The 23,532-nt window shown below is 35.2% G+C and overlaps 1 protein-coding gene across 2 annotated transcripts in view; it reads right to left on the reverse strand.

The window, feature by feature from the left end:
• UNC13C (unc-13 homolog C) overlaps nt 1-23,532 on the reverse strand; it is a 546,797-nt gene that overhangs the window by 94,942 nt on the left and 428,323 nt on the right. For both annotated transcript variants that reach the window (XM_055319980.1, XM_055319979.1), the window contains 3 exons: nt 21,101-21,178; nt 15,971-16,048; nt 3,602-3,690 (listed from right to left, as the gene is read on the reverse strand). In XM_055319980.1, coding sequence (XP_055175955.1) covers nt 3,602-3,690; nt 15,971-16,048; nt 21,101-21,178 — 245 coding nt within the window. The remainder of the gene's footprint in view (nt 1-3,601; nt 3,691-15,970; nt 16,049-21,100; nt 21,179-23,532) is intronic.

The following is a 23,532-nucleotide window of genomic DNA, read 5'->3' on the forward strand; positions in this document are numbered from 1 at the left end:
GCAATCAAGTCTGTCCCTTTCCTCTTCTTCCTCCACACACAAAGGTTATAGGGTCCATATTATTTGCAAGGTATCCAACTGTACCAAGTCCTAAAATTTTATAGAGAAGTTTAGAAATTTTTACTATATAATGCTTCCATTAATTAAATAGAAAGAATAAGAGTATGTAATCAATGCATGCATGCATTCTACAAATATTGAAAATACTATGTGCCTCTTTCAGACTCAAGTCCAAAGGAATTCAGATGTGTGAACAAATGGCTTTTATCTGGCTAGACCTGTCTTTGGACTTTTGTCAGGTAGTGGTTATGGAGGAAGGTAGTGGTGGACTTGGTGGAGAAGGTGAGAAAGTTAAGTGATAAAGATGGTGGTGTGTGTATTTAGTGAGGGTAGAGGTGGTATACTTGGGGCAATAGAAAAGAAAGGTAAATAATGTTGGAAAGTTTGAACTAGTTGATTACCACTCGCTGACTGATCCTGCTGACTATAGTAATAAGTACCTTTGAAATAGCTACTTTCTTTTGCATTGTTCTCAAATCAGTGTACCAAGGTGGAGATAGATGGAGCAAAGAAGTATGATAGTCAGGTTACAATGTTTAAGTGAGTTCTCCCACAATAGATCCATGTGGTGAACTCCCACCAGAAGCCAGGTGTGTGAGATCAAGCATGCGGAGGAAGGGTTAGCAATGTGTCAGAGATAATGACATTTTATCTTAGCATTGATCCAGGGTGAACCAACACCTGCATTTCACCTAAAATTTTTTGTTTCTATTGATTTTTTTTTGGTAAATTTGCCCCAAATGTTTTTTCTCTATCCATTTTTTGGTTAGAGAAGTCTATAGTAATCAGCGTGAAAAAACATGGCACCAGTTAATAATAATGGATTTTGTGAGTACTCATGAAGTCAAATACTAACAGGAGAATTCCCAGGAAATGTTCCTGAATTCTTTACTCAATCCAGCTAGTCACTGGTACCAAAGGCATCATTAAAAGGAATGCAGTAAACCAAGAGCCAAAGTCCAAAATGTAAGGAGAAATCTAAGCAGAACAAGTTTTGAAACATGTAAGAACATCTTTGAGATATCACTGAAATGATATCACTTTGTTTCGGTCATGAGTGGGTTCCCTGCGAGCATGTCAAGAACCTATGAACCCAGACTTCAGATGTGTGATTTGGCTCTGAGCCGCCTTTACTGTGATGTGTAATCATCCTACCAGCTCCATATACTATAATTATTTAATTGTGGGTTTTAATAACACTAGATAAAATAGATTTGGGACAATTAATTACACACTTAATTTTAAACCTCTAAACTGCTAATTAAGACTCTTAAAGAGGGTATATTTAGACTAAAATGATCCAGTTTGACCTCACAGCATGGTCACCCTGATCATTATAGGCTCCCCACCCACCAGTGTATATGATCTAGTTGACCACGTGAGAAATAAATTCAAACCAACAGATATATAATAATCATTCTTTTTATAAGAAAAGCATGACATGTGAGTTGTTCATTCTAATAATCCTAGCCCTAAGTGCACAAAATAGTGAATTCTTCCCTATATTTAAAAAAATTTAAGAAGAAATGGTACCAGATAACCAGGAGTTTCAATATCTAGGTTAAAATAGCTGGCTTCATATGAACAAAATACTTCCAGTGCCCTTCTAAGAACATCACTCTTTATTTCATAACTAAAGTTTGCTCACATTTTTAAAATTATAATTTATATTACAGTCTTCATAAACTGAATTCCACCCCCTCCATCAAACAAAACAGAACAAAACAAAATTTAAAAAGTATTTATTCATAAGGATTAATTGGCTGTGATACAGAAAGTAATTTTAATATACTTTTTATCTTCCTATTCTGATTTCTATCCTGTTTAGTCATCTTATTTCCTATAAGGCCCTGAACACCCCTTGCTCTCCCTGACACCATTTTATTTTACCTGATTTTGCTAAATATTCTTTTTCCTTCCCAGCTGAAGGCAATGGTCTTTGCTAACCACATATTAATTCACAACTACAATGAAGCCTGCGTTAAGCCTAACATGGCTGACTGAAGGTCCCCATCAACTAAGTGTCACTCAAGTCAGAGCCGACGAGGCCTGACGTCTCTGGGACATTGTCTACATCTTCAACTCCAGGTAAACAGAATCCCCAAGTTGCTTACTAACATCTAGGCCAAATAAGCAGAATCATCCAGGTCAGCTAACAACACAAAACAGAAGGCAGAGCAATCACCCTGCGCTCAATACAGCAAGGCTATCTCTTGATCAGCACCTGAGCTGTGAAGATGGGCTGTATAAAGACAATGAACATAATCATGAAAATAAAGAGAAGGGCAATATGGGACTTTACTTTGCATCATTGCTATATTTGAAAAAAATATATGACCCTTTTAGTGTCTTTTTCTTTTCAGTCTGATATAAAATTATCATATTTAATCAATGAATGTTTATTATGTATCTTTCCAAAATCCAAAAGTAAGCAATGAGTGGGGTCCAAAGGGATACCTAGTTTTTGCCATTAGAGTGATTTTTATCAAAACACAAGAGTCCAGGGCCAGATGGTTTCCCAGGGGAACTCTATCAAACGTTTAAAGAAGAAACAATACCTATTCTACTAAAGCTGTTCCAAAAGATAGAAAGGGATGGAATACTTCCAAACTCATTCTATGAGGCCAGCATCACCTTAATTCCAAAACCAGACAAAGACCCTACCAAAAAGGAGAATTATAGACCAATATCCCTGATGAACATGGATGCAGAAATTCTAAACAAGATATTAGCCAATAGAGTGATTTTTATAGTGTCATTTGAGAACTGAACACAATAAATCAACATTTATTGAACCAATATTTAAAGCAAATTCTGTATGAAGTTAATGAACCTCTTCAAAGATGTGTTCGATTTTCTATTTTAACATTTGATAAGGATATAATGATCTTTTCCTATAGGACCAAAGTGAAGTTTATCTAGGATGAATTGTTCTTTCTTTAGAGCCACACTATAGACAAATAGAGTTAATTTATTTTTTTTTAAATAGGGGGAAAAATTTGCCATTACTATTTCATGGGGTAATTAAGAATTCTAAACCCTAAAATCTAGAATCCTGACTTAATTAGGTTATGGGGTTGGATTCAGTTATTTGAAAGTGCAACTACATTGATATAAATGGCATACATGCACCTCAGTCTTCTTTTGTATGTAAAGATTTTCTCCTTGCCTTTCTCCCACCCTCCATTCTTTCAACAGCAAATTGCTGAGCTCTAAACACCAGAATTTCAAGTAGGGATGAGATATGTGGTTTCTACCAGGAATGTATGGCTTACTGGAGATAGGCAAGTAAACCAGAACTGAAAGCATACTGTTTAACATGCTACTCAAAAGAAGGATTATACAAGGTTCTGGGAAACATGTAGCAAGACACCACTGTTCAATTGTTGAGTCCTGAATAACTGTTGAGAGGAGATAATGCTTGAATTGATTCTTGAAGTTAAATGGATTTAGCCAGTAAGGGGAGAGAAACAGCTTGGAAGTATGATTACTAGTAGCTGAAACCTAACACAGTTCGATAATAACTACTTAGGCCACTTACCTTTCACCATAAGTGATGCTGAGCTCATCCAGAACCCCATTGAGTTTAACTTGAAGTTCTTTTAGAATAGTACTAGCTTCAGGGTCTAGCTGCAGAGAGACCATAAACAATATTACTTTGGAGTTCTGAGAAAGCATGTTTTTGTTTCTCTTACAGGCAATTTGCTTGTTATAAGGCAAACTTCAAACAACACACACATCCTCTTTCTTTTCCTTTTTTATAACCTCTGACTTCAAGTGTAAAATTTAGGAAATTCTAAATATATATGAAAAAATTGATTGAAATGCATGGCATGCATACAAATAAGAGCTAGGTAGCAAAGCCTTTGTTGGTTACAGCAATGGGATGCAAGGCATGACAAGATAATCTCCAGAACATGTTAACTTTATAACCTCAAAAATATATCATGTTATACATTAGTTGAATATGTATGTTGCTTCAAAATTTCAATCTTAAATATCCCTGTAAATAAACAAGCCTATTAAAAATTCAAATCAGTAAGATAAATTAATTTTGAGTAATGCATTGTAGCTTATTTGAAGGTATTTTTATCTTTTTCTAATTATGGAATTAAAAGATAGGGAAAATAATTTATACAAGCACTCCAATGTTTCTATGAGGTGATAGGCCTGACTTTTCTTCCTAGATGCCATTTTGGAGCTCAGAGTGCAAGATCCAATGTTTATTACCTTATTTTCATTTTTCTTTAAGTATTCAAATATTTATAAATTGAAGTTAAGCTACTGACCAAATTTGGGTCAAAAGAAAAAATAATTAAGATAACTTATATTCAAAGTTTGCTTTTCCAATGCAAGCTTTATTTATTAAATATTTTATTTATTTATTCATGAGAGATAGAGAGAGAGAGAGAAACAGAGACACAGGCAGAGGGAGAAGCAGGCCCCATGCAGGAAGCCCAACGCAGGACTCGATTCTGGGTCTCCAGGATCATGCCCTAGGCTGAAGGTGGTGCTAAACCACTGAGCCACCCAGGCTGCCTCCAATGCAAACTTTAAAAGTCAACTATTCTTTTTATTTGGTTGTATTTCTGAAAATGTTAACTATTACCATAAAATCTATACTATACATAAACATAAACACATACATCAACCTATTATATGACACAATACTTTCTGTAATTAAAGTTCAGGGTCAACACAAGCTTTATTAGCATTTTTTATTTTATTTTTTTATTATTAGCATTTTTGAAACTTACTCTGTTCATTATGTTTTTTGCAAGCCAATTTTCAGAAAAGAATGACTTGTAATAGATATACTGCCTCGAGTTGATAGGAATTCATGTAATCTAGAATATTCTCTGAAATTTAAGTCAACCTTCCTTTGAATCTTTAGAAATTAGTTTCCTGCCATTAGTATCTATAATTCTTACACAAGCTGATATACTATTGAAAAGCAGGAATAGGATAAAAGTAACTTTTGGGAGTAGAACAAATTAAAGGAGAACTTAGTGTAAAAAGAAGAAACCAAGAAAGACACCAAAAAATACAGGATCCAATATCAATATCAATTTAAACTCCTGGGAGTCAGGAGTCCTCGTCATTAAGTACTATAATGCTTCAAGAGCATTTTCCAGTACTAAGAAATGGTTAGAAAGAAATATATATCTCAACATGCTCGGTAGCTCTGGCTTGTATTAACATGACTAAAAGTACTTGAATGGAAATAAATTTCATTTGGTATATCTGACTATTGATATTAGATCAATCCTTGATGTTAACTTTGACTCAAATTCTGGTGGTTTCAGCATTAGTTAGTTTTTGCTGCCCTTCTATAGAGCCAATGTGATTCTTCCAGACTATCTTTTTTCTGTCCCTATCAACAGACAGGCTCATGGCTCTTCCCCACAGACACATGAGCTAGTATAGCAAATATGGAAATGGCAGTGAGGAGAGTTTTCTTCAGGAAATGGGGTTGCTTCTTATTTAAAATGTGTATTTTTGTCTTCATATTAGTTTGTTATACATATTGAAGTTTTTTCACCTGCTAAGATAATGACTTTAAAGTCATATACAGTGGTTAGATAGGTCAGTTGGATAAAATTATGCTATTTTCTCAAAAATTATTTTAGTCCACCTTTGGTATTTTGTGAATGGAAATTTCTTATCAAATAATTGGCTGTTGCTTGAATATATGAAACTGTCAAATCTATAGCAATTTAAATATTGGATGACAGTTTTCATTTCCTGATGGAAGCTTAAATTTCTAAGTGGGTGCAGACAAATGCCTCTGTCATGTAACCAGGCAAAAGAAGAAAAGGTTTAGTTTAAGTACTTGATGTTTATCTGATCCAAATCATGCCATTAAAACAGAAACAGTAATTATGAGGCTCAATTGCCAGTCTTTTTAATAATAATTATCATAAATATCATATTCATCCAGCTATAAAACAATCCCTTTAGGCAGAAAATTAACCATTTCTTGAGTTCTGCATTTTTTTATGTGCCTATATTGAAGAAATTTTCTTTACTACCACAAACTTCCTCGAGTTTATATGGAATAACAACTTGGACTTTCAGCCTTTATTGCTTAAATTACCAATAGCACATCTTAAAAATTATTGGCTACTTTGAAAAGGTAATAGATGACAGGAAAATTGTCTTTTAAAGGAAAAGTAGAATTGGCCTTAAGGAAATATATCAGTTGTGAATTTTTCCCCCCAAGATTTAAAATTTAGCCTGTTCTAACATCGATATGACATCAAATATCAAAAATAACTTGCATTTTTGTATTGTTATTATTAAAAACAAAAAAGAAAGAAATGAAGCATTCAAAAGTCACAGTTAATAAATTTATTCTAATTAGAAACTGAATTATCATGTGTACCTAAGCAACTTGGCTGGCAAAAAATAAACAATAAATGGCTCCATAGATAGAGAAAAATTTAAGAATACAGAGTCAAATTCTGAATTTATGGTAAAGCTTTCAAAACTGATCTTACCCACACTCCATGAAAGGTTTTAGAATTCCAAAATCAAGGCTGGCAAAGTGTGGTTCTAATGATCAGAATGAACCATAGTCATACATAGGTACCATCTGGACTTTTTACACCACTGAGATATTTTACACCACTGAGCTGTGATAATATAAATAACCTGTCTGGAAGAGATAGCTAGCATGCAAGTTATCTTTTAAGTTCTTCTTCCTTAAGGCCCACTTCTACTTTTCCTTTAAAAGACAATTTACTTATCACCTCAATTCTCCCCCCTCCCCATGTTTCTGGCCCCACACAGTTAGGAGCTTGTACTAATTGTGCTATTTACTACAAGAGTCTATAAAACTCTCTCTTTAAATTGTTCTCCTTTTAATCTGTCTCTTCCACTGAAATCTATCTTACCTAGCTGTCCATTCTGGGTGTCTGCTGCCGCATGCCTAGGCATTTACTAAGTATTTGAGGCAGGAGGTGAGGGCAGAAAGAAGCATGAAAATTTTCCCTCAAAGGAAATCCTGATATGCAGAGTCCTCCTTCTCCTTGGAGTGATAATTTGCATTGACTATTAATAGAATACTTCTGCATTTGAAATCTCTCATTCCTTAGCAACCATATATTCTGGAGTTACAAACTTAGTCATGATTTCAAATTTTTATCTCATTGTCAGACCATGTCAGATTATGCCCTGATATTCGTTTGGTTCCAAAAATATGGTTGTCATACCCACTCTGTATCTTTTGTTTGTTTTTTCATTTTTCACCAGCAATAGATTCTTTCCCTAAGGGATGTGAAGGGAGTACATGTTATTTCACCCTTTTAAAACGGCAATTGTTAATCCAACTATCAGGCACTTGCTGGAGATAGAGTCAGTTGAAGGTGGCATTTAAACCCTTTCAAGAGCTCAATACCTACTCTTGAAAAATAAAGGCTTCATGGGAAGAAATTTTGTGTTTTATTCTTTTTCTCCATTGTTTATTACTATCTAATTTCCTTTCTGTTCTTTTCAGTCTACTAGGCTATTTTTCCTCCTGTTCAGCTCATCAGTATTAAAGTTCCATTATTTGCTTAGCTGAGTAAGTGCCAATTGGGGAGGATGATTATTCTGTGGTCCTCATCTACACAGGGTCCAATATTTGATTGTTAGACTGGTGGATTTCATACCTTGAAGATTTTTGCAGAAAAAATTCTCTAATAAATGTAAATTTCATAACTCTTTCTATGAAAAAAGAAAGTCTCATTTCCAAGAAAAGCATTGTTCAACTTGATTGCTTCTTTTGGATTTTGTTCCATCAAATATCCCTTTCTGTCTTCTGTCTCTCCGTCATTATCTTCTTTACCCCATCCTATATATGTGCTCAAACAACATTTTGTTAAAAAAAAATGGAACAAATGGAAGAAAAAAAGCCCAACTTATTTGGTACTATCTTCTCATCACCATCATGCTAATATTTTTTTCTTTTCTTGACCATCAAACTATTTACAACATAAATGTAAGAATTATTACCTCATTTCTTAAATATGCATCACCTCTAGTATAGTTTCTGCTCTGGGTACTCCACTGAAATGTTCACATATAGATCAGCAGTGATTCCTTAAATGTGATCTCCAATAACTTTATTCAACATACTCATCCTGCATTCACTGTTGCTTTCTCCAGTTCTTTATCCCTTCCTTGTTTCTCCAGAGGCTACCTTCTCCTAGCTCTCCTATTTTTCTGCCTATCATCTGTCTCATTTGCTGACTTCCCTTCCTCTGTATACTCCATAGATCTTAATTGATGGCCATTTTTCTCTTCCTCATCTTTTTTTTCACTCCATCCTATCTTCTTGAGCAATCACATCCATGCCTATGTCTTTAACTCCCACCCCTACACTAATGACACCCTGAATCAATATCTATAGCTTTAACAAGATGCCTGAGCATCATGTTCATATTCTCATAATATGCCTATATTTATATTCTCATAATGTGCCTATTGGCCTTTTCCACTTGGATGATCTAAATGTCAACATATCAAAAAGTGAACTTATTACCTGCTCATCTTTATGTCCCTGACTTGATTGCTAGCATACAGCTGCTTAAGGCAGAAATATGAAAATCATCTTTGACTCCTCTTTGCCTTCTACCTTGGATTCTATCCATTTACTTGGATACCAAATATGATTGATAATATCTCTGAAATATTTTCTCCATCTGTCCTATCCTCTTCAATTTCTGATGCAGAATTATTTTCATTTAGACTATAATGCAAGCATCTCAAAGTTGTGTTCTTATTTCCTCTTCTATTTTATTCTCCTGCCATTCCTAAAGTTGTTTTAATAAAGGCTAAACTTACTGACCCTACTAGTTGGTTTTCAACAAGGGAAATGCTTCAAGTAATTTATGGTAATCTTATCTGGGCTATTCTTTGGTGGTTTGTTTTGTTTTTTAAATATCACTTCTCTCCAACCTTCTATTTAACCAAAATTTATCCATCCTAAAATGGCTAGCTCAACTTAAAATATATGATTGAGAAGTCACTGAACATTCCCTAGTGAATCCAGTAGGAAATTGCTCTCCTTGAAATGCCCTAATTCACTTTGTGCAGCTATGGCATCCAAAATGGGTACTGTGATATGTTGTCTGAAATTTAAAAACATATAGGTCTTCTGCATTACAAAAATAAAAATCTGTCCTAGCTCCACCAATGCTACCCTGTCATTTGTTTCCTGTTTTAGTCCTCTTGGAGAGACCTTCCCTAACAATTCACAAAACCATTTTAAGAGATAGACTATGACACTTTCTTTATGCCATTCGGATTTGCATGAACTGTTATGCTTGAGTATCAGTTATATAAATTCATGCTTCTAACTTCTGGCTTCAAAAGCTGAACATCAGCAGCTGTCTCTCATCCTAATTAAGGAGAGTATGCAGTAAATCCAACTGTCATTGTGCTTCAAATCAACTAAAATGCCTTTGAGATATGTTAAGTTCCGTTCTTCAGCCTAGACAACTGAAAGGGGGGAAAAGGGCTTTTCTTCTCTGTACTTTTAAAAAAATTATACCTTCAAACCTTATATGAGTGACATGACATCTTTCCTCTTACTTTAAACAGGTTTTTTCCTTCTCACCTACAACACATAGACGAGACCTTTACTCTGTGGATTGCTAACAAGGTTGCTGTCCTTATAACCTTAACATCTTAAGTTTTGGAATTAGAATGAACTTCAGAAATCGTACAGTACCATTTCCTCTTTCTTAAAAGTGGGAAAACCAAGGCCTAGACCATGTGCCATGCTCCCTGACATATCTGGGGGACACATGAGGATGGAGAAGCAGCTAAGAAGTTATTTTTTTAAGGAAAGTCTCTTCTGAAAATCTTCATTAAAAAATAAGTTCAATATCTTGACTGAGAAGGAAATTTGGGCTTATTTAGCTCCATCTGTTGACTGACTAACCATGAAACTAACAGAGTAGGATTAAGGAGAAGAAACAAGGCACAGAATTTAATTCAGAATTTATTCTGTAAAAATTGCCTTTATGCCCTGTCTCAGCCTGTCTTTCCCACTCTGCTGTTCACACTACTGCATCCATCTACTGCTGGGTGATGTGAATATAGTCTGTTCAATAAGCTGAACTAAGTACCTGTTGAACATTAATCCATGGGGACATAATTCATCAGTGAGCCATTTGCATGAGATGCCTGCAGGCTCCTCAATCAAGTAGAAGAAGGAGTCAGGCTGGATTAGAGAAGTTTGCCTGGTTACATTGATTTATGGTTTGTGAAGGCAGGCATAAACAATCGAGGAGGATCACAAAACAGTAAAATAGATCTATTATGGAAAATGGTAGTTAAATTCTTTTTTTCTTCCCTCCTGGCTGTGGCTTGTATTCTCTCAAGTTTTTGTAAGGTTCAGAGAAAGGTTAGTTTCAAAAGAGACTTGACGGCACAAGAGTGACCCTGTGATCTCCTGGGAATGCTCCAGGCAATGTAGTTGACCAGCAGCACCTGCTTGAGTCTATATTTCATCCTGACCTAGGTCACCCGCTCAAAAACTTCTCAGCCTCCTAGCTAGCACCTTTTCTTAATTTCACAAGTTTAGCACTTAGCTGAGCTTTCTGTGGTGTTAGCGCTAAATTCATAATCATATTTATTAAATTACCTCAATGCAATTTTCCCGACTGGCCTTCATTATTCTTTCGATTTTATACCAAGTCCGATTTGTTAACTATAATTGTAGAGATGGCTAAGAGGAAAAAGAAACCCTGCAAGAGCTGCATGCTGCCAAAATGAAAGGCCACTGCCTCAAATATTCAGTTCTCCTTGTTATCTACTGCCATATCTAAAAATAGCTGCTTGCTTCTACTGAATTCATCCAAATGACATCCCACCTTTAAGCTCTATTTACACATTAAAAAGCTAGAGGTTTCGGTTTATGTTTTCAATTGTTGCAGGGTGAGACATAACAATTACAACTTTCATTTAAGAGATATTTTCAAATTTAGAAAGTGTTGGGGGGGGGAGTTCCATTCCCAAACCTTATTACTTTAATTGTTCTGACTCCATTAATAAACCTCCTAACTCAATGCCTGCTGCCCTACAGATCCAGTAAATATAACTGGCAGCAATAGACTCTTCTATTAAATAGAAAAAAACTTTGCAAATTGCCTTCGGAAACAATTTTAGAACTAAAAGGAAGCTATAACTAGTTTAAATTGTCTATTTTATTATCTAAGACATCTAATATTTTATACTTTGCTTTGTGATTGCTGAAAAAGAGATTGACTCTCATTAATGTATTAACTTGTGAGTTATATCTCTATGTACATTAAAAAGAAAAGGTGAAGACAGATCAGAAACCTGAACATAAAGCTCAGCTTCCATACACCACCACAACCTTTTGATAAGATTATACATAAAACATAAGCATAAAGTCTAGAATGTTAAAAAAATATTTATCACTAGAAATTGGTCACCTATATTTCTGGATTACTGCATTCCTTAATACAATAGTACATTTGCCTGTACTACTGCATGCTGTCTCAAAGTCCATTAAAACACATTGAATCCTTTGTGTTCTCCAGATTAAAACATATCAAGCAGACTGGTTAAATGTGTTGCACAGATAAGACAAAGGGGGCATTCTGAGACATTTCCTAATTACCTGGTTGCTGTCCTAAAAGCAAAGAGGGGTAACCCTCAAAATGTGGTCTCGAGCAGTTGATCAGTATCAGCTTGGAACCTGTTCGGAATGCAAATCATCAGGCCCTTCTCAAGACAAAAAGTCTAGGGATGGAATTCAGCAATGTGTGTTTTAATCAGCTACCCAGGTAGTTCTGATGCATACCGAAGTTCGAGAACTACTAGCATAAAGTATTATTTCCTTTAAACAAGTGCTCTTCAATCCCCTGTTGCCAGCAAGTATAAAGTTAAAAGGATAGTGCTAAGTAAAATATGATAGGGGTCAACTTCTGTTCTCTCTGGTAGGGATTTGCTTAGCTGAAGACTAAGTCCTTACAGCTAATAGGTTTTACAGTGAATTTCAATCAGTTACATGCGTACACTTTTGGGTCAGATGCAGTTTCTAACTCTTCAAATTCAACATTAAAAAATGAAAAAAGGATATAGATAATGCTTTTCTCTCATTAAAATATACACATATTTAGGATAGATGGGGTTATTTTCCAGAATTCTTGGCCAGCCCTGTTCAGGAAAGTTTACGACAATGAAATCAGTCAAGATTCAATCCTTTTTGAGATGTAGCAATAAAAATAATATTACCATTATATCTAATTATTTTGCTTTGTGGCCAGCAGAATATGAGAATTTAGCTAAGCAAACAAATGCCTCCATTTCCCCTAAATGTCTTAATGATGGTTAACTTTTAGCATCTGGCGTACTGTCAGTAAGTTAGCAGGGTTATTGATAATTATGGATTCTACTATTCAGGATGTTTGTACCAATGCAATATTATGAAGGAGTAATGCCTCTTCTGCTTACACAGCACAGTCAGAATTCTTTTAAATAAATTACTGCAAACTCTCCAGAGCTTCATAACCAGTATCTCATGACTTCCTGAAATGACATTAAATTTTGGATTATCTGATTTTCTTTTTCATGTACTTGTATAAATTAGATTGCAGATCAAGGAAATGCAACTGAGTCCTCTTCATAGGCTGTAGTAATACATTTTTATGAAAAAATGAATACAGTGTATATATTTGTTTGCAATGTTTTACACTGAATCATAGTAAGTTATACTGAATTTAAGAAACTATTGAAATAATGTAAGCCAAAGTATATCTGTTTCACTTTTGAGGTATTTGAGCTGTTTGAGGATGATAAAATGATCATTCACTAATGATGAAAATTATTACCTGGCATCCTGACAATCACATTGTTGCTACTTTGTCATAAGGGGAACAGTAATGCAGTTATGGGGAGAGAGGTGCACATAATTTAACTTCTAGCACAAGTCAACCCATACTGTGGATTGGCTACTTTATCTATTTTAGTGTATCCCAAAACAATATGCACATGAAAAATCACATGAGATGCTTTTTTTCCTCCTTTATATATATATATATATATATATATATATATATATATATATATATATATATAAAAGAGGCTGATCCTATAAGGAGAGAACAGCTGGCCCAACAGTGGTGGGTTCAAGCAGCAGAGAGCTACAGCATCATGCAACCGGCCTGCAAGTGGTCAGCACTCTGCAGACAGTATGAGAGGCAAGCCATGCTGCTGTTAGGAGCCAACTGATAAATACATGGCATCAAAAACTATTTGGAGCAAGTACTCAAGCAATTAATCATTTGCTAATTAGATTTTTGTAGCAAGAAGTACATATCCTAGCACAGGTGATAGGGGACAAAAATATAAGAAACTGAAGAACTAGACTGGGAAGCTTTTCTCAACAATACCAGTCAAGGTTTTATAGCCTGTTCCATTGGGAGAGAAGAACTGGTTCTTCTGCACTCCCTTTAAAGACCATCGCACATGCCTGCATTAAGTCCCTATAAACTTCTCATGTCAAAGGGTCAATTCTGTCATTCTCAATAAAATGCTTTTTCATCTTTATAAAAGCCTCAAGTTAGGGAACTCACGTAGATAGTGTCATACATACATAACTGGATTGGAAAGGCTCAGCCTATTATTTTGAGATTCTGGGGCCTGGAGGAAGGTGAATGTAGCAACTCTAACATAAATCTCTATTAATCACAGTTCTTTCTCTATGGAGGCTGACTGAGACACCCAGGCTTGGGTTCCTCAAGACACCCAGTCTTGCTTCCTCCTGCTGTTTCATCAATCCCCATGCCAGGGCTGACTGGGCCTGCCAAACACTTTTCTGATAACACATGATGAGGCAAAAGTAGAAAATAATCAGATAAAAGAAACTGTGCATAGAAAGGAAACAGAATATCAAAAGATGATAAAGAGGGAAGGGATGTAGAAGATTCAAAGGCAGGGAAAGAAAGGAGCTAGGGTCCATGCTGTCCCCTAACAAATTACATTGTTAGAAACTGGACATTCATTGCATTGATTTTTTTTTTCATTGCATTGATTGAATTGAGTTTTCCCTTTAAATTATGTAGGAGGAATTTAGCAACTGATCCTGCAAAAATCATAAGGGTAGAAGGCATCCATGTCAGTATTTCTTCATTACTTTCTCCGGAAAGAAGTTCTATGATTTAGCTATTGAACTGTAACTAAATTATAATGTGAATTCCACACATTTCAAACTGACAATTTTATGCAAGGTAAAGAATCCATTCTTATTGGGTAACAAGATGCCCCACAACATTTTTGGTTAGTTGAGTGGCTTGGCACACACAGGTTCCTTTAAGCACAGGTCAGATTTGTCTTATTGATATTCAGCTCAGCAACATATTACTCACATTAGAGTCTAACCATGGAATAGTAAGTTAACAGAAGTAGCATTAGGATAAATTTCTGAAAATATGGCATTTAAAATATAACTTTATCCTTACGTGATTTGTGGTCTTTAAAATTGAGCAAAAGGAGGCAAAATCTCCCACAAGAAATTATGATATCTTCATGGCTCTTCAAACAGTAAGTGCACTTAAAGTCTGAATATAAAACATCACTAAAATTAAAAAGGGACTCTCCAACATGATCCCCAATTGCCAGTGCTCCCCTAATTCAGCAAAAGAATTCAAAAATGAGATTTATGCCCTTATACTGTGCAAAAACCACTAACACACCATAGGGAATGGAGCCTTATTTTAGACAAAATAAACTGATACTACAGTGGAAGCACAGCTCATGAAAGTTCATTTTGAAGTGTTGCACCTTCAACACCTATCCCAGTGTTTCCCGTTTGTAGGATACTAAATAGGTTTAGTTTTCAAAAGATTGAGGCTCTAAGAGCAAAAAAGACATTGTAGGAAGGGAAACATATGAATGTCTCCTTGGAGTTAACAGCAACATCCCATGTGAAGAAGTCAGGTATTTAAAAAAAAAAGCATTTGCAGCCTTGTAAATTTACAAATAAAAGGGATCTTTGCTTTGAAATCCGACCTGGCTTTATACATCTCATACACTTACCACAGTAAGGAAAACTGTAACTAAAATCTTTAACAGAAATATTTCTACATCCTAGCTGCCCTTGGGGTTGTTTTAGGGAAGGATGGGGGTGGGACGGTGCCAGCCATGTGATGTTCCCTCTGGCACTGACTCCAGTCCCCAGGTCCCTGGACGCTCCTGTTGGTTTGTGAAATACTGTGGCAAGAGCAGGAGGCAGGTGCACAGCTAATATTTCACTGTCTGCCTGATTCAAACAAGCAAATGAGAATAAATAAGAAGTGCAATGGTCTTTAGGTTTGGAGGAAACAGCCAGGTAAAGGATAAAATGCTTACTAACACAAACCTCATAAAAGAATCTTTCTCCTTCCTTCTTCTTCTCGGGGAATTGCAAGTCAAAGATGTTGGACAAAGACACAACACATTACAGACACAGCACGCAACACATTTTGACAGAGTTTCAGATGTGAATAATAAACCACTGATACCTCAAAAACTGCTAGTGCTACAAAGCACATTTCAGAACAAAAATGTTGATATCAACTTGACACTGTGTAATATGGTGAAAAAAAACTGTAGTTTGTAGAACTTTATAGATCATTAGCATATATATATATTTGTGTATATATGATGATACACACTACAAAAGGTTACTGACCATCTCCCTCCTCACATTCACACTTCTGATGCATTTACTTTCAGTATTTTGTTGTGGTTAATGATCAACTTAGTTGTTAATGGTATTTTAGAATAATATCACTTTCTGTTCTTTAGTTAACCCGTGTAAAAAACTTAATTATGACACTTTCCGTAGCAAAAAGATATGCTGCTAATAATCTCTAAGTAGACATTTTGCAAATGCAGGCATAAATATACTCACCTCTTTTCCTCCCATGGATTCAAACATTTTTTCCAGTTGGACCCGCAATTGCTGAATATTGTTCATCAATATACAGGGCTTTAAATTAAGCAAACAACAACAAAAAAAGGTGGTGTGAGAATCCTTCATACATTAAATTATTGAATGAGTATACCTTAAATGTGGTAAGTATACAACTATCACTGAAGTCCTATTATATTTGGCAAACAAAATAATTCTGTTATTTTCATTATACTTTCTAAGAGTTAAGAATGGAAGAGGGAAATATTACCACTTTGGGGAATGCAATTTAATAATAAACCCAGACAATAAATCATTGGGACTTACTACTAATATTTCTTTTATTCTTAACATTGAGCCAAATTCTGTGTTTAAAGATACACTTTAAGAAAAAGATAATGGTTTAACTTTTCCACTATTTCACCATTTAAAAAACCAAAACACCATCTGAATTTTAAAAATACTAAGCGGGGAGGGGATACTTGGGTGGCTCACTGGTTGAGCATCTGCCTTTGCCTCAGGTCATGATCTCAGGGTCCTGGCATTAAGTCCCTCATGGGGCTCCTTGCTCACTGGGGGAGTGTGCTTCTCCCTCTCCCTCTATCCCCACCCCTGCTTGTGCACACACACTTTCTCTTAAATAAATAAATAAAGTCTTTTAAAAAATAAAAATAAAAATACAAGACAGGGGGAAGACACCTTTAATGTATTCTCTTTGGCTATAGATAAAGTTTGCATACTGGTATTCAGGATATTTAATTATCTGGCTCCAAACTAGTTTTCCCTTCCCATCTCTGTCTACTCTGTCTACTGCACTATAAGTAACTTTCCCCTTTAAGCAGCTTATTCCCTCCAAAACACCTGGGCTTTCTTGATGCTGACTTGGCTTGTGTGGCCTCTTCTTTGCCTATCTGAATCATATCCATCATTCCAGGTTTGAGCTTTCTCTTTCCTGGTCTGTATTATTCTGTACTCACTTGACATTTATTTAGCTTTACATTTATATTGCTTTTCACTATCTCACCCACTGACCTTAAACGTACCATATGTGCTATGTCTTCTGCTTTGTCTTACTCCCAGAGTACTGCACAGAGCCTTCCACAGAATACATGTTTAAAAATGTTTTTTGACTCAGTGTTTCCAAGGAGGCAGAAATAGAACAATAGCATAGAGATGGAAAGCTCTGTGACAGGACTAGATGTGGACTTAGAATAATAGGAATTAATTTATAATTGGAAAATAGAATTGAGAATAGTTACAGAATAATATTTGTTGTATTCTGATTCCAAAAAGCCAGTTGATTTGGAGGAGGAAAATAGTGAAAGAAAGGAAAATGGATATATCTTCCAAGTTTCTGGGAGATGAGCCAATAATGAATTAGAGAGGCATAGAGAGGGTTTACAAGACATCAGAGAGGTGTTAGCACTCATCAGTGGAAAGATTTTTATTATTACTTTAACCACATTACTGACCTTTGAAAAACTTCCTACTTGATTCTTAAAGTGACCACATCCTAAGTTCGATTTATGAATACAATTTTAAACTTGGATTCCATCTCTTTGATTCCTGTCACATAAATATTTTATTTCTCTAACACAGATACCTGAGATTCATCTGCCATAGATATTGTTCAGGTAGCTGAACCCAATATTCCACTAATGACTGTGATCCCCAGCTGTGACTGAGAGCCCCTTGATCAGGGCTTATCCTTTCCAAGGTACATATGGTCAAGATTCTCTAGGCATTTAGCATCTTGACCCAAAGGCAACAAACTGAACCCTCACTAGGGGCTGGGTCATTGGGGTTTTTCTTCTTTCCTTCCTCCCTCCCTTCCTCCTCTTGCTTCCTTCCTTCCTATCTTGCTCCCTTTCTCTCGCTTGGTTGCTCTTTCTTTTCTTTTCTTTTTTCTTTTCTTTCTTCTTCTTCTTTTCTTTTTTCCATCAGAGATGGGGATGATTTAGCTTGAATTTGACAACTTACCAGAGAGAAAATGAAGGTCAAAGGAAGATCATGACTCTTCATGAGAGGCAGGAAGAGTCATGGGTAAAAGGTGGTATCACTCAGTAACCCTGGGTCTAAGTTAGCTAGGTAGACTCTTCTATTATTATTGGATATTAAGTTTATCTTTTTTTGGCACATGTAACAGTACTATAGTACCAACTGTATAAACACCAACTTCCAAGCCCTTTTAAAATCACTATTTCCAATGGAAAATAAGAACTAATAAACAAAATGAACTATGAGCTCACTTGGCATGGATTGCTATGGACTCCAGGTAAGGCTACATATTAAAAAAAAAAAAAAGGAGAGAGAGAGAGATAAAAATAAACACAAGACTCTCTTCTTTCATTAAGTTTTCTCTGCCTTTGAAATGTTGAAATATCAATTTATCAAACCACTACTGAAGACTGAATTACATGAATCTACCTTAAACCTAATCTGGAAACGGCTTTTATTTTAAGCACTTCTATAGTCATTGAAAACAAAACAAATAGCACACACAGTAAAGGGAACATTAACTTAATTTAGAAGTATCATTTTTTTTTTAATGGTACTCACGTGGGAGGATTGTGAAAATTTTTTTTTAAGATTTTATTTATTTATTCATGAGAGACAGAGAGAGAGAGAGAGAGAGAGAGAGAGAGAGAGAGAGACAGGCAGAGGGAGAAGCAGGCTCCATGCAGGGAGCCAACGTGGGACTCCATCCCGGGACTCCAGGATCACACCCTGGGCCGAAGGCAGGCGCTAAACTGCTGAGCCACCACAGGATCCCCTAGAAGCATCATTTGTTGATGAGTTTTGGTAGATAAAATAACCTATGTGGCAGTTGTCATCTTTTTATTTGCATACAATTTGGCTTTTCCCCTAAAAATATCATAATGCATTTCATCTGATCTAAATCTGGAAAAAGTTAGGAACTGAAACTATAATGAATATGAAAATTAGTTCTGTTGGGACTAGGGCTATTTCTCCATGACAAAGTCAGTTTCTGAGTTGAAAAATATTTTTTTAAATATTCAAAATCAAGTAATTCTGATTTATATATGTTACTTTGCTATATTTTGGAGTATGGGAAAAAGGGATTAAAAAACTTGTGATCATTTTCAGTGTGAAACATCACAGAAAATAATAATCATTCTTTCACAGATTTTTAACTGTCATCTGTAATTCTGACCCCTGGGAAAGCAAAGTTATGTTTATCTCTTACAGGATGTCTCTCTCTAAAGGTTTATAGATCAATTTGCATATGTAATAAGTATATTGGCCATAGATATACTGAGAAAAAAACTTTTAATGTTCTTGATACTGAAAGAAATCTATAGTAGTTAAATAAATGTACAAAAGAATCTCTTCAGTTTATCTCAGCTAAAAGCATTAACTAAGCTGTTAATTGTTATTCTCTCATGGAAAAGCTGAAACAATGCTTGGCATTTGAGTGAGAGTCTACGACTCATTAAGATATTAAGAACTAGGAAAGAAAACTACTGAGGAAAAGTTCCTGAGCTGTAATATTTGCAAGGGTGCTTTCTTTCTTTATCTGGAAAAGTATAAAACACAAACAAAATACAAAGAATAATATAATAATAATATATTGTTTATTTATTAATTTTAATGAGCATTGATTTACAATTTTTCTCCAATGTTTTAAAAACAAAATGTAGAATGTTAACTTATATTTTTAAAAACATTTTTTTATTTATTTTTATTTTTTAAAGATTTATTTATTTATTCATCCAGAGAGAGCGAAGAGAGAGGCAGAGACACAGGCAGAGGGAGAAGCAGGCTCCATGCAGGAAGCCCGATGTGGGACTCGATCCTGGGTCTCCAGGATCACACCCCAGGCTGCAGGCGGTGCTAAACTGCTGCGCCACCAGGGCTGCCCTTAAAAACATTTTTAAAACATTTTTTAATGTTTTAAAAATAAAAATAAACTGTAAAATGTTAATGTATAGTTAATGTAATGTATAACATATCAGTGAAAGTCTGCGGGGGTATTTTAAGGCTGATTTTCTTTTCTGAATGCAAGAATTATCCTTGGTAATTCATAGCTGCCTTTAAAATTTTTCAAGTTGGCTATCCTAGTGTGGTCAGAATTTTTCCTGAATTTATCTGGTGCTGTTTTGATTTTCAACATAATACTTTGCAAATGTATTATAAATTTAATTGAAAATACATGCTTTCAGTAAATAAGTATTCTATCTTGCCCTTTAGAGTATAATCAGCAGCAGTTAAAAATCACTGCTGAGATACCTGGGAGTTTTAATAAAATTTCTAGGCAACATATTAATTGAAGGGAAAGAAGCATCTTCTGAGACCCTTGAGAACCATTAAGTCTGACTTATATTAATGAGCCATTAGCAAGAGGTCAATGAGGTTTCAGTGAGAGTTCTCTTTTAGACTTGCCTGATCGCGGGAACTAATTTTTTAAGAGGAGAAAACTGATTATCCTCTTTAACAATCTAGTACTAATTTCTGTAATATATTTTTTCAGCGTTTTAAAAAAATTCCTTAATGTTACCAATGTATTTCTCCTAATAATACATTTGGTAAATAGGAAAGATCTCACCTTCCACCAGAGACTAAAACTAAAGTGATTTGGAGTATAATCAGTGTATCTTATTTCTCTTTGTGCCTTAAGTTCCAATGCTGGCTTGAATTTTATAAAGATTTTCTTAATCATCCAAAAGGTAAAAGGCTAAGTTAATGAATTAAAGTTGAAACCAGCACTTTTTCTTGCATTAACTATTTTATTTGAAAACTGAAGGATAAATTGTGCTCACTTTGTACCAGTGTCCAAACTATGCTATTGGTGTTAACATGAACAAGCTTTAATTCCTAGATCTCAGCTTCAATGTCTTATGATTATGTGGGTTGTTAATTGTTTATGTGAGTCTTGTTCCTTATCGTCATGGAAAACCACAAGTTGGCTGAGATGCTCTCAACCTTCCTCTGAATTCTATATTGTAACTAGATCAGGATACCTAGAGAAGCATTCAAATAATTTCTTGAAATACCTATTCCCTATTTTCCTTGAAAACAGAAAGAAAAACAATTCTCTTGCTTACTTATTCATTAAAAAAAGTGGATCTCAGCTGAAGAATACTTGAAAGCAGAGACAGTTTTACTTACCACATTTTCTTTATCACAATATGAACTGAAGTCACTTGATACAATCGCAGCATACTGAAGCAGTACTTTATTGATAGTCTAGAGGAAAAAATGTGAAATGTATCCAGTTAAATGTATCCAGTTTTACATACACTAGCCAGTTTAATGCTAATCCGGGAAAACTTTTCATGTTTTATTCAGCTAAAAGGGGGCCAGATGCAGTGATTAAATCTGTACCCTTGCCAAAAGAAGGATCTCAAACTATTATGTTTAGATGACAATTTGTAATATTTCTGAGTACATGTGAGATATTCCAGATGAATTAATTCCCTTTGAACATATCTGCCCCATCATACAACTTTTTTTTATTTCTAACTTTACCAAACACTCAGAAGATATGTTATTTTGTAGCAACCTCCTCTATGCTTGCATACTTACTACTTAATGATTCTAATGCTCCCCCTGCCCCCCAGACAACTAATCTTATGCTTTGACTCCTATTTCACGGTTTCTAATTCCTACTCTCCTCTCATCCTCACCACACACATATATATATGTGGTGGTGAATTTCTCAACTTTTTTTTTTTTTTTTAGATTTTATTTATTTATTCATGAGAGAGAGAGAGAGAGAGAGAGAGGCAGAGCACAGGCAGAGGGAGAAGCAGGCTCCATGCAGGGAGCCTGACCCAGGACTCAATCCTGGGTTTCCAGGATCACGCTCTGAGCCAAAGGCAGGCGCTAAACCACTGAGCCACCCAGGGATCCCATTTCTCAACTATTTTTTTTTCCATTTCTCAACTATTTACAGTGTTTCTAAAAACCTTGTAGAATTATAAGTAGTGTCAGAGCATTACTGTATACATACCTTAGTAAGAAATATTCTCAGTAATTTTCTATGATAAGGAGACTTATTAATATCAAAGACCACCCCTAAGACTTTTGTTGTATCATACTGTCTCAATACATTTACCTTTAATTTACTAAATTAGTTACTGGTGCATTATTTTCTAAAAATATTTTTCCTAATTTTTGCCTTTGTTCTGTCCTCTTCATCCTAATTCTACATTTTTCCTTCTCCATTTACTATTTCTGAGCTAAAGGATGCCCTCTGCTTCCATTAATTATGTAAAATTAGGAAAAACAAATGCATTTTATTAAATTTCATTTCAACTACTTAAAGATATGTTGATGAATTTTTATCCTACTACTTTTACTTACATAGCTTGAATTATCATAAGCCAAATGCAGATAGGATTTTCTTAGAAGACAGAAAACAACAATAGCTGTAGATAAAGACTATCTCTTTTCACAGAAAAGCTAGGACAAAAAATTCGTATCCCTTTTTTGCATAACATATTCATCTGAATTTTCTTTGTGGCTCAGATCAACTGAGGAGACACTCTAAACATCTCTCCTTTAGCTTCTTAACCAACAAACCTGAATTCACCAAATCTAACTATGAACTTGTTTCAAAGACATTTAAGATCAAAGGGAAAACCTGAAAGTAGGGATAAAATGCAGAAAGAAAACTGATATTTTGTGGAAGTACAAAGTATGGTGGTAATATGCATCAGTTTAAATAGAAAGTTGGCCTTGGAAAATACAAAATCTTATCAAGCAGAAGACCAGTAAATCTAGAAAACAGATGGCTGATCAGACTGAAATATCTTCCAAATGCAGCTGTTCAAATTTGGCTTCAGATATAATGCTGGAAATTACTTAGGGACTTACCTAAAAAGTACCGATTCACTTGTACATATGAGCACTACTTTCAGTTTACAGTGTAAACTCAAAGAATCGTTTCACTTTGTTATAAAAACAAAAACAAAGTCTGATTTAGGAGCTTGTTGTAACTAAGAGATTTTAACTTGCCTCAGATAAAGTCTGGGGAGGGGAATCCAGACATTCACTTCTGATTATTCTCAAGGTATGCCCCAAGGCCCAAGAGTTGATGGTATTTCACAGGAAAACCCTAGTCTGTTGAATTTCTGCTGGAGAACAATTAACACATCTTAGGATCTCACATCCACTAACCTACAAATGCCAATGGTTAGGAAGTGGGTATGAGTTGTGGGTAAGGTTAAGAGCTCAGCCATGTAGGATATGGTTTAAGGCCTTGTGCTCCTAAGTTTTGTGGATACAATGGCTATAAGACCACCCATGTCTCTACTAATGTACAAAGTATATCTGAATGAAAGTGTGCACTTACACTTTAAGGGCAACTCAATTTCACTTTAATTTATTCAACAAAGTAAAACCCTATTGGACATTAGTTCTTTAATACTAGCAAGCAGTTACTTGAGACATACCTGCCTAAGACACATCTCCAACTGCATCATAAGCATTACCTAGTACACATGATAGCCCCTAGTACATCACCTAGGAACTTCTTGGAAGTTCAAATTCTCTGGTCCTAACCCAGGTCTACTGACAACAATTTTGGTGAAGGCTTC

The sequence above is a fragment of the Nyctereutes procyonoides genome, unplaced genomic scaffold (genome assembly GCF_905146905.1).
Source record: "Nyctereutes procyonoides isolate TBG_1078 unplaced genomic scaffold, NYPRO_anot_genome, whole genome shotgun sequence".
Taxonomy (NCBI): Eukaryota; Metazoa; Chordata; class Mammalia; order Carnivora; family Canidae; genus Nyctereutes; species Nyctereutes procyonoides.